Below are 16,439 nucleotides of genomic sequence, written 5' to 3' on the forward strand. Positions count from 1 at the left end.
CAAAATTTAACATTAAATTAGCATATTTTAATGGGTCAGTGATTATTGTCAGCTGTAGAAGTAACCTGAAGTAAAATGTTTTGATTAAAACGACTCAAACATCCATTTTTTTTAAATGTTTCTGTGCTTTCTTATTCCTTTATAGTTCCAAAATTTGAGAGCATATGAGAGCTCTATGATAATTTCATTATTATGATCCCCCTATTGTTTGTAAAAAATATTATTCCCCTCACATAATTATTCCCCTCTTTGGCAACTTCAAACTGAGACTGTGAGAGGGGAAGCAAGTGATTTTTAGCACACATTCATGGGGTGCCTTTTAAGGTAGCTGTCTCGATACAACACTCTTGCAGAAATATAGCTCCTGTGTCAAATCAATCATATCTATTCATTTAAATCGTTAACATAACAAAGAAAAGTATTTTAAGAGTCTCATAAGAATTGTAACAATTCTTATGTTTTTCTTTATTTTTGAAAATTCCCTAAATTTTGACAGTTTTTGATTTTTTTTTGCCCACTTAGGAAGGAGCTATGGTTACCAAACTTTCAGAAAAAGTAAATAAGAAATATCTAAATTCTCTCGTCAGTTTTTTTGGATAAAGTGTTTACTTTTTGAACAAAAATATTTTTTCCATTTTTTATTTTAGGGAATGTTAGAAACACTGTAGCTTAAAATAGAGACACTTAATTGGAAAAAGCTGATGAGAGAATTTAGATATTAATCTTATTTACCATCCCTGAAAGTTTGGTAACCTATATAATTTTCAAGGAGTTCTGAGCATGACACCGTAGCCGATACAGCCACCTTAAATAAAAATAATGCTCTAAGGCTTGCGAATACATAGACGTACAGAAACGCTTATATGCAAATTTTCCTTCACTCTGCACTCACAATAGACCATTTCAAGTTTGCAAATTGGGATATATGCACGGGGGAGGGCAAATATTTCTTGGCAAGCTGAGAGGGGGCGAACAATTTTTTGGCAGGCTGAGAGGGAGGCCAAGATTTTTTGGCATGCGGTAAGAAAATGTTAACAAAAGTATCTAATTAGGGAGTGTTCATAAATACTTTGGTATGGGGGGTTTAGAAAAGTTGGAACCTCGGACATCAACATTTTTTGATCCCCCTAAAAAGGTAGATTTTTTTAATCCCCCTTTTATGGTCTAAAATATTTTGATCCCCCCTTCATGTCCTAAAAAGAAACCAAAAATATACATTATTAACAGTGGTATAAGATTTGAAGTCCAGTGAATCCAGTACTTTTGCCGACAAAATAAGCTTATGGTATAAATGCGCGCGAAGCGTGCAAAAAAATTTGCCATATTGAAGCTAAACTGTTGAAATAGTACATAGCTGGAATTAATTTGCGAAAAGCGCAAAAAAATTGGCACTTTTTATTTTAAAATGACCAAATATGGGGTTAACAGGGGTAACATTTACGCGTTTTCTTTTATTTTCAGCCCATATTTGACGCTTTTACCCTGCTTTTACGCTGTTTTTCAGCTTTTTTGAGTAATTCTCAGCTTTTTTGGTCTGAGGCCTCTCACACCCCTGGGTTAATTTTGGTTAGAAACCCATATACAGGCATCAACATTGGAAGGATGATTGAAAGGACCATCCCCCTATCAAAATATTGGGGGGGGGGGGGTTATCCCCAGATCAAGAATGGAAAAATATTTAATTCTTTTATTTTTATTTAGGTATTTTCATCTTTTAATTGACTTTTTAATTACTTTTATTTGCTAATATCTGTTTTTGATCATCTCAACTTTGATTATGAATATAAAACAAGAACATTGTACGGGTCCCCTACTAATGTTAATGTAAAAAATCAATTATAAAGGTAAAATAATTAAATCCATAGTCTAGTCAAAATGACCAAATGGACTGTTGATAATAGTCACAACCACATTTTCAAAATAAAGAAAGTAATAGATAATTAATAATTAATTTTAAAAGTCGCCTCGTCCTTTATTTTCAAACTTGAAACAGGAAACTAAGAATTAATTGTGAAGGGCCTAAAGGACTGAATTTTTTTGATCCCCATTTTAGGACCCAACATTTTTTGACCCCCCCTCCATATTTTCCACCCCCCACCAAAGTATTTATGAACACCCCCTTATTTGCACAGCCCCTGGCTCCTATCTGATGATAAAGTTCACAAAAGTGGCAACACTGTTTTCTTCATTCATGTAGTGTACATGTTGAATGGATTGCATGGGTGCATGACCTATGACCCTCTTACAGTCCATGCTCTACTGCACACCAATGCAATGCCCTATACAGTGTCACAGTGAGCTATTCATGATAGGTGTCTAGTAGCTCTGGTACCTGCAGCTTTACAATGCAAATCAATGATACACTATTTTGTGGCAAGAAGATACAGTGCATAGTTTACTCTTGACTACACCATGCAGGTAAGTGATTTAGTCAGTGCAGTACACCAGTAATGAGTAGGGGCCTATGTCACATAAATTATTTTTAAGCTATACCGGTCCTGGCTGGCAGCCTCCTCAGGCTTGAATTTTTAAAGCCATTGTGTTAAATTATCATTTCCATAAAAAATATATTAGTTTTTCTTTTCCATAAAATGTTAGCTTTTGCTGTCGGATATGTCCCATAATGCTGAACAAGTAAAGCAAAGGATTATTTTTACTACCATGCAGCGCCAGCGCCGATGTCGTCAATGCGTGTCACTCAATACGGTTGTGCTACGACACGGTCCTTTAATGTGTGTCGCCATGTATGTCGCGTTCGACTATATATTTCCATCGTAATAATAAAACAACGGTTCTGCGTTTTATTCAACATCTCGGATTTTGACTAAACAGCACCTGCATGTAAGTCTTAATTGATTTTTGCAGGGTATGTTAGTTAAGGGATCTAAAATGAGCGTTTATTGCGTTTCGACAGTATTTTTTGTGGGACATGAGAGCACCTCAGACCTATCGAATTGCATCCTGAATACGAAGCATCTCTTTCTGATATCAAATAATTTTCATTTTTTGAAAATCACAATATATTTACAAATTTTATGACAAATTATAAAAATTTGATATTTTTCAAATTTTTGATATATAACAGTCCTCGAAGTAAATTATATAAATCTAATGATATATTCTTAAAGTGTATGTAGCAGGGAGGAAAAGCCGACGGTCAATTGAAAATTTTGACCTTTCATATTGAAGATATGGATTTTTTCCCAAAAAGACCTAATTTTTTTGGTGTTTTGGGGAAAAATCCATATCTTCAATACGAAAGGTCAAAATTTTCAATTGATCGCCGCTTTTCATCCCACCTACATACACTTTTAAGTATAAATCATCAGATTTATAAAGTTTACTTCAAGTACTGTTAAATATCAAAAATATCCATTTTTAATGATTTGCCATAAAATGTGTATTAAATTGCTAATTTCAAAAATCTAAATTATTTGATATCAGAATGACATTCTTCGTATTCAGAATGCAATTCGATATGTCTGATGTGCTCTAATATCCCAAAATAAATACTGTCCAAACGCTCATACCCCAGCCCTTAATAAAGTACATAATTATTTAAAATACAGAATTTTGAAAAATATTGAGGCATCTTCCTCAGCAAATGTTATAATATGGCTAGTTTTACATGTAGCTAGCCCTTTCGCAATTTCAGCAATCTCAGACTGTGCATGCGCTAATTATTTCTTGCTTGGAAGATAAACATCGACTCGCTACAGAGTATTCAATGCAAATATTTATTTTTTTATATTTTGTTAGGGAACCTTAATACCATACATACATAGATGCTCTGCAAAGGCCCGTAACCAGGAGGCTGGGCGGCCATCCCCCCCAATTCCAAAATGCCCAAAAAGTCCCCTTGTTTGACACAAAAAGTCCAAATATGCGAGCGTAGCGAGTGAAAAAATTAGGTTTTTCATGCCTCTTTGGTCAAAAAAGGTCCAAATATTGGAAAAAAAAGGCCACTAAACTTTTTCCAAATCTGCCCCCCTCCCTCCTCCTAAGTCCTAAAAGGTCCAAATTTTGAAAAAAAAGGTCCACTTTTTCAAAATCAGCCCCCCCAAAAAAAAAAAAAAAAAAAATCCTGGTTGTAAACGGGCCTGGCTTTGCACAATTGGCTGTATACACAGATCGGGTGTAATTTTCATGATTTCATTTATTTAGAGTTTGTACTGAAGAGCTGTAGCTAAATATTTGCCTGTTTGTCATAATAAACACAGCCAATTAAAAAGTCGTGAACCTGCAACAATCTATGGTAATTTGACCCCAGATGACCCCAAAATGACCTTGACATTTGTTGACCAAAATTCCATGAACCGCACATTCTATGGCAATTTGACCCAGAAAAAACCCAGAATTCCCCCAAATATGACTGACATTTTTTGTCTCGCTTCAGTGCATGGGTTGTTCCAACCAAATGTGACCTGTCGGTTCCAAGAATAAGGGCGGACACAGACAAACTCACAGACTACCAGTATTAAATCAGATAATTACGTTCACTAGCTTGAGGTCCTATTTATAGGTTAAATACCCCCCTCACTCAACACAAAAGCTGGTAACCATGCATGTTACCAAATCAAGGACAAAATTTGGCGAAAAAAAAAACTTTTTTGGTTTTGGCCAATTCCATGCCAAAAGTGCCTTTTGTAACATCCGTGACAAAATTTTGGAACATTATTGCTCAAAACAGGAGCATTTATTTCAAATTTGCTAATCATGCCTCCATAGATTGATGTCAAACCTACTTCAAGATAGTAAAGAAAAAAATCTGAGGGAGCACCTTGACAGTTTTTTTTTTTTTTTTTTGTATGTTACGGACGTTACATTTGACATAAAATGTAACGTCCGTAACACTAAATTAACAGTGTAGGACGATACAGGAGTATTCATTTCAAACTTGCTTTTCATGTTCACATAGAATGGAGTCAGGGCTTGCTCAATATAAAACAGAAAAAAATAAAACACAGAACTGAATGGAGATTTAAGGATATGTACCATCTGTCAAAATGGCAGGCACTTCTGCGTAACGTCCGTAATGCTCGTTTCTAATTTCTGTAGCTAGTTAACTAAGAAAGCCAAAACAAAATTGCTTCATTATATGTACTAGCAGCATACAAAGAAATAAAGTGTTATCCTAACAGCAAACATGTGCGCTATTCACTTAAAAGTTGCAAGTTGCATGTATCTGTAACGTCCGTAACGGTGGAATTGGCCTTTTCTAGAATTTCAAACACTTCTCTATATTCTGAAATATCGCAGATTGCCTATCTGGTATCCAATCCATTACCGGATTTATAAAGAACCCCTTTTATCCAAGTATTGCAGATGGTGCAAATTAAATACGCCTATTTAATATGCATGGTTTAGTGAGGGGCTTGGGTTGAATATAATCTCCAATGAAAACTACACCGCGCGCTGACCATCCATGTCTTATATAATAGCTGCCTTATACTTTTATTTTTGTTTTACTTTCTTCTTTATTCTTTAGTGACGATGATCAGATCCGTCCCAATAAATATGCCAGCATCTCTCAAAGGACACACAAAATGGGAAGTCTACCTAAGGCCTCACAGGTGTAAATATTGCAAACGATTTTTCCATGATGTAAGACAACATCTCCGTCACCGCCGTCGTCATGAGCAGCAGATTCATCATTACTGGTATACCTGCAAGAAGAAACTAGCTCCAGCCCACCCAAGGGAACTACCAATTCCTACAGATAATACAGTTGATGTTCAGGAGCAAATTCACACCAAAGATGAGAGACCTTACAAATGCCAATATTGCAATGAAGAATTTAAATATTTTGGAGTCTGCACCATACATCAACATACTCATACCATACATCAACAGACTCATGATATAGGGAAGCCTTACAAATGTCATTATTGCAAGATGGGCTTCACACTATCTAGCAGCTTCCTAAATCATGTACAAGTTCATATCAATGATGAGAAGCCTTACAAATGCCAATATTGCGGGAAAGGCTTCGGACAATCTGCACACTTGAAATGTCATGAAATAACTCATACAAAGCTAGTATCTGACTCACATGTATGCCAGTACTGCAATGAACGCTTTAAATATATTGGAGATCTCACCACACATCAACTGACTCATGACAAAGAGAAGCCTTACAAATGCCAAAACTGCATGATGGGCTTCTCACAAGCTAGCAGCTTAAAAAATCATGAACGAATTCATAAGAACCAGCAGCCTGATGAATGCTTCAACACATCATGTACTAGGAAAATACATGAAGGAACACATACCAATGAGAAGCATGATTTTATATGTAAATACTGTTATAAAGGCTTTACATCGAATTCCAACTTAAAATGTCATGAAAAGCTTCATACTATAGAGGTTTACAAATGCCAATTCTGCAATGATGTGTTTGACTTACACATTGATATGAAAGTACATGAAAAAATTCACATTAAAAAACCAGTTCACATAATATGCCAAACAGCTCCGAGTCACACTCAAAGATTAATACAAGCTCCGAGTCAAAAGCAAATATTTGTAGCTCCGAGTCAAAAGCAAATATTTGTAGCTCCGAGTCAAAAGCAAATATTTGTAGCTCCAAGTCATATGCAGAGATTAACTCAGAGTCCTATACAAATATTAGCTCAGAGTCATATTCAAAGAGTAGCTCAGAGTCCTACATATACACAGGTGTTAGCTACGGGTCAAATTTATATCCAAAGATTAGTTCCAGCTGCAGAGAAACTTTCAAATGGAAACATTTCTGCAGAAAGTATAAAAGAAAAGAACCATTTTTCTTGTCAGTATTGCGCTAAAAATTTCCAACAATAAGTCAAGCTACGGTACATGAGCAAACCACCCACACAACAAAGAAAACTTACAGATGCCAATGCTGCAATGAAAGCTTCCAATGTTCCAGAGATTTAACTACACACAAGAGGTGTCACTGTAAACTGAAGGGTTTCCGTTGCCAGTACTGTCCAAAAACCTTTGTGACAGATTACAGCTTGAAATATCATGAAAGAATCCATATTAATCCTAGCATCTGCCAGTACTGTCAAAAGGCCTTCCCTGATAAGGCTAAGTTGACAAAGCATGAGAAAACACATACAAAGAAGCCTTTCAAATGCCAATTTTGTCACAAGGGCTTCACTGATAAGTTTAAGTTACAACAGCATGAGAGAACACACAATAAATTCAGTTGCCAATGCTGCAATGAAAGCTTCCAATGTTCCAGAGATTTAACTACACACAAGAGGTTTTACTGCAAACTGAAGGCATTCCGCTGCCAGTACTGTTCAAAAACCTTTGTGACAGTTTACAGCTTGAAATATCATGAAAGAATCCATATTAATCCTAGCATCTGCCAGTACTGTCAAAAGGCCTTCCCTGATAAAGCTAAGTTGACAGAGCATGAGAGAACACACACAAAAGAGAAGCATTTCAAGTGGTAGATGTAGCTTTTCTAAGCTAAAGCTGATTAAGACTTATTGCGTTCAACAATGATTCAACAAAGAATTAGTTAAGGTTGGCTACTTTACCCGGGCTAGCACAGGAGCTCACCTCTGAATCTCAAAGTAATGGTTTCCGACTTTGCAAGAGCTAAGAGTAAGACAGACGAAGTTCTAAGAAAAGTCATTTAAATGGCAACAACTCGAATATCTCAACATTGACAGAGGCAAAATGTGTGAACTTACTCTTTTTTCCTAGCTTGTCATTAAAATCAAAATAAGGTTAGAAATGCCCTTGCTGTCCGTACTTAATGGCATATAACTGTATAACTAGACTTAGCTGTGGTCTAAGACCACAAACACAGCCGTGTTGTGGCCCCTTAAATGACCTTTGACCCCGAAATATATGAAAACGCCAATAGACATTGGCTAATGTCAATGCATGGGTGCACGTGGCACCACTTTGCTATGTTACTTGTGGCAGAAGGGGCATTTTGAAGGTTTTTCGTCTCAGACCGGAAGTGACCCCTTAATGACATTTGACCCCAAACAAAAAAATACCACATATGAATTGGGTAACAACAATTCATGTGTGAACATACCGTCACTGTCCTTTGTTTTTCTTAGCAAATAAAAATTTTTGAAGGTTTTTCGTTTTATACCGGAAGTGACCCCTTAATGACCTTTGACCCCAAATCTGTGTACACCCCATAGACACTGGGTAATAACAATGCATGTGTGCAAGTGGCGTCACTGTCCTACATAATCTGTGGAAGAAGATGCATTTTAAAGGTATTTCGTTTTATACCGGAAGTGACCCCTTAATGAGCTTTGACCCCAAATAAAAAAAATACCACATATACATCTGGTGACTGCAGATCATATGTGAACATACCGTTACTGTGCTATGTTTTACTTAGCTAATAAAAATTTTTGAAGGTTTTTCGTTTTATACCGGAAATGACCCCGTAATGACCTTTGACCCCAAATCTGTGTACACCACTTAGACACTGGGTAATAACAATGCATGTGTGCAAGTGGGGTCGCTGTCCTATGTAAGTTGAAGGAGAAGATGCATGACCTTTGACCCCACGAGTTTCATGTGACATGTAGGGGCATGATCAATGATCATTGTGATCAAGTTAGGTCAAAATCGATGTAAGCATGTGAGTGCTAGAGCAAATGAAATGGTTGACCGAAGAAAGAAAGAAGAACTAGACTTAGCTGTGGTCTAAGACCACGAACACAGCCGTGTTGTGGCCCCTTAATGACCTTTGACTCCAAAATATATGAAAGCCCCATAGACATTGGCTAATGTCAATGCACATTTGCACGTGGCATCACTATGCCATGTTATTTCTGGCATAAGGGGCATTTTGAAGGTTTTTCGTCTCAGACCGGAAGTGACCCCTTGATGACCTTTGACCCAAAATAAAAAATACCACATATACACTGGGTAACCACAATTCATATATGAACATACCGTTACTGTCCTTTGTTTTTCTTAGCTAATACAACTTTTTGAAGGTATTTCGTTTTATACCGGAAGTGACCCCTTAATGACCTTTGACCCCAAATCTGTGTACACCCCATACACACTGGGTAACACCAATGCATGTGTGCAAGTGGCGCCACTGTCCCACGTAATTTGTGGAAGAAGATGCATTTTATAAGTATTTCGTTTTATACCGAAGTGACCCCTTAATGACCTTTGACCCCAAATTAAAAAATACCACATATACACTGGGGCAACCACAATTTATGTGTGCATATACCGCTACTGTCCTCGCTTTTCTTAGCTAATAAAAATTTGTGAAGATATTTCGCTTTATACCGGAAGTGACACCTTAATGACCTTTGACTTCAATTGTGTGTACACCCCATAGACACTAGGTAATTACAATACATGTGGGCAAGTGGCGTCACTGTCCTACGTAATTTGTGGGAGAAGATGCATTTTAAAGGTTATTTCGTTTTATACCGAAGTGACCCCTTAATGACCTTTTGACCCCATATAAAAAAATATCACATATACACTAGGTAACTGCAACTCATATGTGAATATACCGTTACTGCCCTATATTTTGTTTAGCTAATAAAAATTTTTGAAGGTATTTCGTTTTATACCGGAAGTGACCCCTTAATGACCTTTGACCCCAAATCTGTGTACACCACATAGACACTGGTTAATAACAATTTATGTGTGCAAGTGGCATCGCTGTCATGCGTAAGTTGTGGGAGAAGATGCATTTTAGTTGAAATCACGTTTTAACCCCTATGACCCCTGCGTGACCTTTGACCCCACAAGTTTCATGTGACATGTAGGGGCATGGTCAATGATCATTGTGACCAAGTTAGGTCAAAATAGATGTAAGTGTGTGAGTGCTAGAGCAAATGTAATGGTTGACAGAAGAAAGAAGAACTAGACTTAGCTGTGGTCTAAGACCACGAACACAGCCGTGTTGTGACCCCTTAATGACCTATCTGTGTACACCCCATAGACACTTGGTAATAACAATGCATGTGTGCAAGTGGCATCACTGTCCTACGTAATTTGTGGGAGAAGATGCATTTTAAAGGTATTTCGCTTCATACCGAAATGACCCTTTAATGACCTTTTGACCCCAAATGAAAAAATACCATATATACATTGGGTAAACACAATTCATGTGTGAACATACCATCACTCTCCTATGTTTTTCTTAGCTAATAAAATTTTTTGAAGATATTTCGATTTATACCGAAGTGACCCCTTAATGACCTTTGACCCCAAATCTGTGTACACCCCATAGACACTGAGTAATAACAATGCATGTGTGCAAGTGGCATCACTGTACTACGTAATTTGTGGGAGAAGATGCATTTTAAAGGTATTTCGTTTTATACCGGAAATGACCCCTTAATGACCTTTGACCCCAAATAAAAAAATACCATATATACATTGGGTAAGCACAATTCATGTATGAACATACCATCACTCTCATATGTTTTTCTTAGCTAATAAAATTTTTTGAAGATATTTCGATTTATACGAAGTGGCCCTTAATGACCTTTTGACCCCAAATCTGTGTACACCCCATAGACACTGAGTAATAACAATGCATGTGTGCAAGTGGCATCACTGTCCAACGTAATTTGTGGGAGAAGATGCATTTTAAAGGTATTTCGTTTTATATCGGAAATGACCCCTTAATGACCTTTGACCCCAATTAAAAAAAATACCATATATACATTGGGTAAACACAATTCATGTGTGAACATACCATTACTCTCCTGTTTTTCTTAGCTAATAAAAATTTTTGAAGGTATTTCGTTTTATACCGGAAGTGACCCCTTAATGACCTTTGACCCCAAATCTGTGTACACCACATGGACACTGGTTAATAACAATTCATGTGTGCAAGTGGCGCCGCTGTCATACGTAAGTTGTGGGAGAAGATGCATTTTAGTTGAAATCACGTTTTTGACCCCTATGACCCCTGCGTGACCTTTGACCCCACAAGTTTCATGTGACATGTAGGGCACGGTCAATCAATCATTGTGACTAAGTTAGGTCAAAATCGATGTAAGAATGTGAGTGCTAGAGCAAATGTAATGGTTGACAGAAAGAAAGAAGAAAGAAGAAAGAAAGAAGAACCTGTAAGAAAAAAGACACAGCCGTGACTAACGCCACGGCTGTGTAAAGAAAGAACCTGTAAGAAAAAAAGACACAGCCGTGACTAACGTCACGGCTGTGTAAAGAACCTGTAAGAAAAAAAAGACACAGCCGTGACTAACGTCACGGCTGTGTAATAAGCATTACCGTATTAAATAAAAATATACATTCTGAAAACCTGCTTTTCAATATTTCATAGTATAAATAGGAATATTGGAAACGGTTTTAATGGTACACATTTCAATACATTTAATTGGCAACAACTCGAATATCTCAACATTGACAGAGACAAACATGTGAACTCACTCATTTTTCCTAGCTTGTCATTAAAATCAAAATAAGATTAGAAATGCCCTTGTGTCCATACTTTGTGTTGAGAGCCCCGGTTGAGAGCATGACTGTATAATAAGCATTAACATATTAAATAAAAATATACATTCTGAAAACCTGCTTTTCAATATTTTCATAGTATAAATTAGACTATGCCATGGTCGAATTTTATTAAAACTATGTCATGATGAACCCATTTCGTTGAACTCAAAATTATACTGATGTTTATTAAAATTAAAGTATTCAAGAGTAAAATGGTCATAAAGAGTTAAAAATATCAGATGATTAGTGACAATAAAGTAATTGAATGCAACATTATCTTGCATATTTATAACGGCTCACTTTAATACTGAACAATTCTGATTTTGGAATCTACCAGTTTATTGATAGCGAACCCCGTAAATTCGACTATGAACTTTGAATTGTAAGCAGAACTTTACCCCCTGGACTTTGCTCTCTAAAAACACACTGCCAAGCATACTTGTTTATCAGTCCATTAACCACAAGTACGCAGCTAGATGTTTGATGAGAGATTAACTTTCACGTCAACACAAAAGTGCCGCAAATACCACAGACAGTTGTTTACGGTGTAGTTAATGGTAATGGCGCGGGCCCAGACGATTTAAACCATAGCGAGGTATGGGCGACCAATCACAAGGCAGATCCATTTAAAGATGCATTACATCATGGCCAATTTTAGTTAGGCCAGAAATTGGCCTAACTCTCCATAGAGTCCCGTGTTAAAAATCTTAACCGCAAGGCAATGTCAGTAGTCCACTTGGGAAGCTAACAAACAGAGGGAGTAGGGTGACTGATCAGATGTGAAAATCTATCAATTGTGCACACATTAATTAAATCAGAGTTTTAAGCTTAAATACAATATCCAGAGTATGTACAATGGGCAAGTGGACTACGAGGTAGTCTAAGTATAAATAGGAATATTGGAAACGGTTTTATGGTACACATTTCAATACATTACAATTTGCTACCAATTTTAGCTCGGTATTGATGGCCAAGATATAGTTTCAAGTCTGAGGTAGTACATAAACTATAATTTGTGGTGAATTTTAATATTTATGGCCTCTGACATAAAGTGTGGCATGTTTGGAGATGCGCTATTTAGATCTAAGCACGGTCATTCAAAAAAAGATACTTAATTATTAATTTTTGCCATCATGATTATTTTAGTGTTTGATTCGCCTGAACATAGATCTGTACTCCAGTGTTTGATCAACAAAGGTGTAGTGGGCCGTGTCAAATCTTTGATTTTGTTTTGGTATCGTGATAATTTCCATCTCATGAATTGTAATTCTATTGTTCAATGATTAGAATTACAATTTACGATACGGAAATTATCACGATACCAAAACAAAATCAAAGATTTTACATGATCCATTGTATCATTGATTATTAATTTGTTTTGCAATAAAACTTACAAAACATGTTATGCATGATATCATGTATTCTTAATCAGGGGCGGCGCCAGGGTATTTTGATAGGGGGGGCAAAACAATTTTGTAAATTTGTGATGCGGCGCGACAGTGCCGCCCGTCGCGCTTGCGCGACGCAGGGGGGTGTCTGAGGGGGGATGTGCCCCCCTCAGAATTTGGAAAATTTTCAAAATGAAAGCACAAATGAAGCCATTTGATGCACAATTTTCACCCTTTTAGGGTTATTTATTTATTTTCCAACCGCATATTTTTATGGATTTCATTCACGGGCCTGACTTTCAGCCCGATGGTTTTAGGCATGGACCTACTCAATCCAGCACCTTTTGGCTACAAAAGAAGTTCATGGTACAAATATGCACGAAGTGAAATATAGTGGAAATGTTAAATAAAGTCGCGCGAAGCGGAAAAAATGGCACTTTTTAGGCTAAAATGTCCAAATATGAGGTTACTTTTGGTCAGAATCCCACATACAGGTGTCAACATTGGGGAATGATTGTATGAACCATCTTCCCAACATCATCTTCCCTATCAAAATATTGGGGGGATTTATACCCCCACCCCGGGTCGGATCTACGCCTCTGGTCGCAACGTGGTGTATGTTAAGTCCGTTGCATTGTATATGATATGCCGGTTTTTGTGTTATGTATATGTCATCCACCAGTGGAGCTCCTTACATGCATGGTTTTTTTTTTATATGAATGGGCGGGAGGAGGGGTGTCTTGAGGTTGGAAATATTTCAAACTGAAAGCCGTAATCAGGAGCATAGGCGGGAGGTAGTCGCCCCCTATGATCACTCAAAGCCGAAAAGGTCCAGTTTGCGAGCGTAGGGAGCGAAAAAAAATAGGTTCTTTATGCTTTCTTGGTCAAAATTTTAGGAGAGGACCAAAACAGATCCACCTTTTCACCCTGGCCGGCCGTAAGGCCAAAAAAAAAAAAAAAAAAAATTGTTTGTTTGTCCATAAAGGCTTGTGAAATAGTTGGGTCGGTAGGTCGGATTTTTTTTTTTTTTTTTTTTTTTACAGATATTGCACTTGAAACTGACAACTGACAAGACTGGTAAATAAGTTCAAACACACAGCACTTCACTGGTTTAACTCTTGAGATGGTTCTGCATAGGCCTGGCATTTTCGGTAATTTTGTACCCGGGTACCAGCGCGCATTTTTCGAATGGGTAACCGGCACCAAATTGCAAAAAAAAAAAGTTTTTTATTTTTTCGGTTTTGTAGTGTCCCTGGACCTAGACCTATTAAAACGCTAGGATCATTCATGGTTGATCTAAAAAAAAATAAAAAAATAAATTCAAGATGTTTTATTTTTAATATGAAAATTGATACTTTGTATTCATGTCATACTCTATTAATGATTTCAAAATGCATTCAAATTCAATGCATTTTGAAATCATTAATAGACTATGACATGAATACAAATTATCAATTTTCATATTAAAATACAAAACATCTTGAAATTTATTTTTTTTTTTTTTTTTTTTTTTTTTTTTTTTTTTTTTTTTTTTTTTTTTTTTTTTTTTTTTTTTTTTTTTTTGTTGTTTTTTCTTGAAAAATTCAAAAAAAAAAAAAATTCAAAAAAAAAAAAAAACGGTCGGGACCAGGGTACACGGTCGGTCGGACGTGGACAAACAAACAATTTTTTTGGGGGCCTAATGAAGCCAATTGCTTATTTATATACCGTATTTCTGCACTATTTCGTTCTAGTATAGGTTTTGGATATACAATGTGATGAAACCCCGTAAAAGTTGTGTGATATCGGACTGAAAGTAAACTTATTTATAATGATTAATTGCTGCATGACACAGACTTGCATGTGTTGCCGCGCCAGGAAAGTGACGTAGCCAGAATTTTTCCAAAGTCTCTAAATGTAAAAGAGTGAAAACCTCACTCCCCAAAAGAGTGATTCACTTATAAAACCACTCAAAAAAGAGTGAAAACCACTCTAAAAGAGTGAATTTCAACTCGTTCAAGGAGTTAAATGAAGGACAACACGTTTTTAGAGTGTTAACTCCTTGAACATGTTGAAAGAGTTAAAATTCACTCTTAAAGAGTGGTTTCACTCTTTTTTTGAGTGGTTTTAATGTTAAAAAACACATTTCACTCCTTTTTGAGTGGTCTTATAAGTGAATCACTCTTTCCGGGAGTGAGTTTTTCACTCTTTAAGTTAGGCGTGCAGCCTAACTTATTTCTTTCTTGCCATTTCTTTCTTCTTTAAGTTAGGCGTGCAGCCTAATTAAGTTAGGCGTGCAGCCTAACTTATTTCTTTCTTGTGCTTTCTTTAAGTTAGTTAGGCGGGCAGCCTAACTTATTTCTTTCTTGCCATTTCCTCTTTCTTTCTTTAAGTTAGGCGGGCAGCCTAACTTATTTCTTTCTTGCCATTTCTTTCTTTCCTCTTTCTTCTTTCTTCTTTCTCACAATTTGCTACTACTGCCGCATGCTTGATCGGATTTCGACCAAACTCAGTCACAAGCAGTATTGGGTAGCTGGCTACAAAAGTTATGGATTGTTTAATGTCAGAGGTCATCCAAGAGGTCACAGGGGTCAAAAAAGGTCATTTTAACCGAAAATGCTCTGATTGAGCTGAAATTTAAATGCAATGATCCTTATGACATTCTAAACATGTTTAAAACATTTTAGAATTTATTGAAGGTCATTAAGGGGTCATAAAGGGGGTCAAAGGTCAAGTTTTTCAAAATGCTCCAATTGAGCTGAAATTTAAATGCAATGATCTTTAAGACATTCTAAACATTTAAAAAATATTTTAAAATTCATTTAAGGTCATTAAGGGGTCATAAAGGGGTCAAAGGTCACGTTTTCCCAAATGCTCCGATTGAGCTGAAATTTAAATGCAATGATCCTTATGACATTCTAAACATGTTGAAAACATTTTAAAATGCATTTAAGGTCATTTAAGGGACAATAAAGGGGTCAAAGGTCAAGTTTTCAAAATGCGTCATGTAAGGTCAAAGGTCAGGTCAAATTTGAAGTTGCTCTGATCAGGCTGTTACTTGGGGAAAATGATCCCTGACACTTGGGGAGTATAAAACCACAAAGGTCATGTGAGGTCAAAGGTCAGGTCAAATTTAAAGTTGCTCCAATTGGGCTGTAAGTCGGGGGGAAATGATCCCTGACACTTTGGGAGTATAAAATCACAAAGGTCATGTGAGGTCAAAGGCCAGGTCAAATTTGAAGTTGCTCCAATTAGGCTGTAACTTGGGGAAAATGATCACTGACACTTGGGGAGTATGAAACCGCAAAGGTCATGTGAGGTCAAAGGTCAGGTCAAATTTGAAAGGTCAGGTCAAAGTTGACGTTGCTCCGAATATGAAATCAAAAAGGTCAACCGAAGGCAAAGGTCGGGTCAAATTTAACGTTGCACAGTATTGCTGCGTGATGATGTCATCACAGTCATACGCCTAACTTACCTCGTGCCCTTGCAAAGGGCACAGTTGCTCTAGTTCTTTAAGTTAGGCGGGCAGCCTAACTTATTTCTTTCTTTGCGTTTCTTTCTTTCTTCTTTCTTCTTTCTTCTTTCTTCTTTCTCACAATTTGCTTC

The 16,439-nt window shown here is 36.8% G+C and overlaps 2 protein-coding genes across 2 annotated transcripts in view; one reads left to right on the top strand and one right to left on the bottom strand.

Moving 5' to 3' along the window:
* Positions 1-16,439, bottom strand: part of LOC140168002 (nephrocystin-3-like) — a 279,876-nt gene that overhangs the window by 222,704 nt on the left and 40,733 nt on the right.
* Positions 2,298-8,849, top strand: LOC140167996 (uncharacterized). Its single transcript, XM_072191306.1, has 2 exons — positions 2,298-2,418; positions 5,489-8,849. The coding sequence occupies exon 2, from the start codon at positions 5,494-5,496 to the stop codon at positions 6,817-6,819; it is 1,326 nt and encodes a 441-aa protein (XP_072047407.1). The 5' UTR covers positions 2,298-2,418; positions 5,489-5,493; the 3' UTR covers positions 6,820-8,849.

Source organism: Amphiura filiformis, chromosome 13, assembly GCF_039555335.1.
Source record: "Amphiura filiformis chromosome 13, Afil_fr2py, whole genome shotgun sequence".
In the NCBI taxonomy this organism is placed as follows: Eukaryota; Metazoa; Echinodermata; class Ophiuroidea; order Amphilepidida; family Amphiuridae; genus Amphiura; species Amphiura filiformis.

Bases quoted from the DNA above. Each gene is read 5' to 3' on its own strand.
- LOC140167996 (XM_072191306.1), top strand. From the start codon at position 5,494: ATGATCAGATCCGTCCCAATAAATATGCCAGCATCTCTCAAAGGACAC.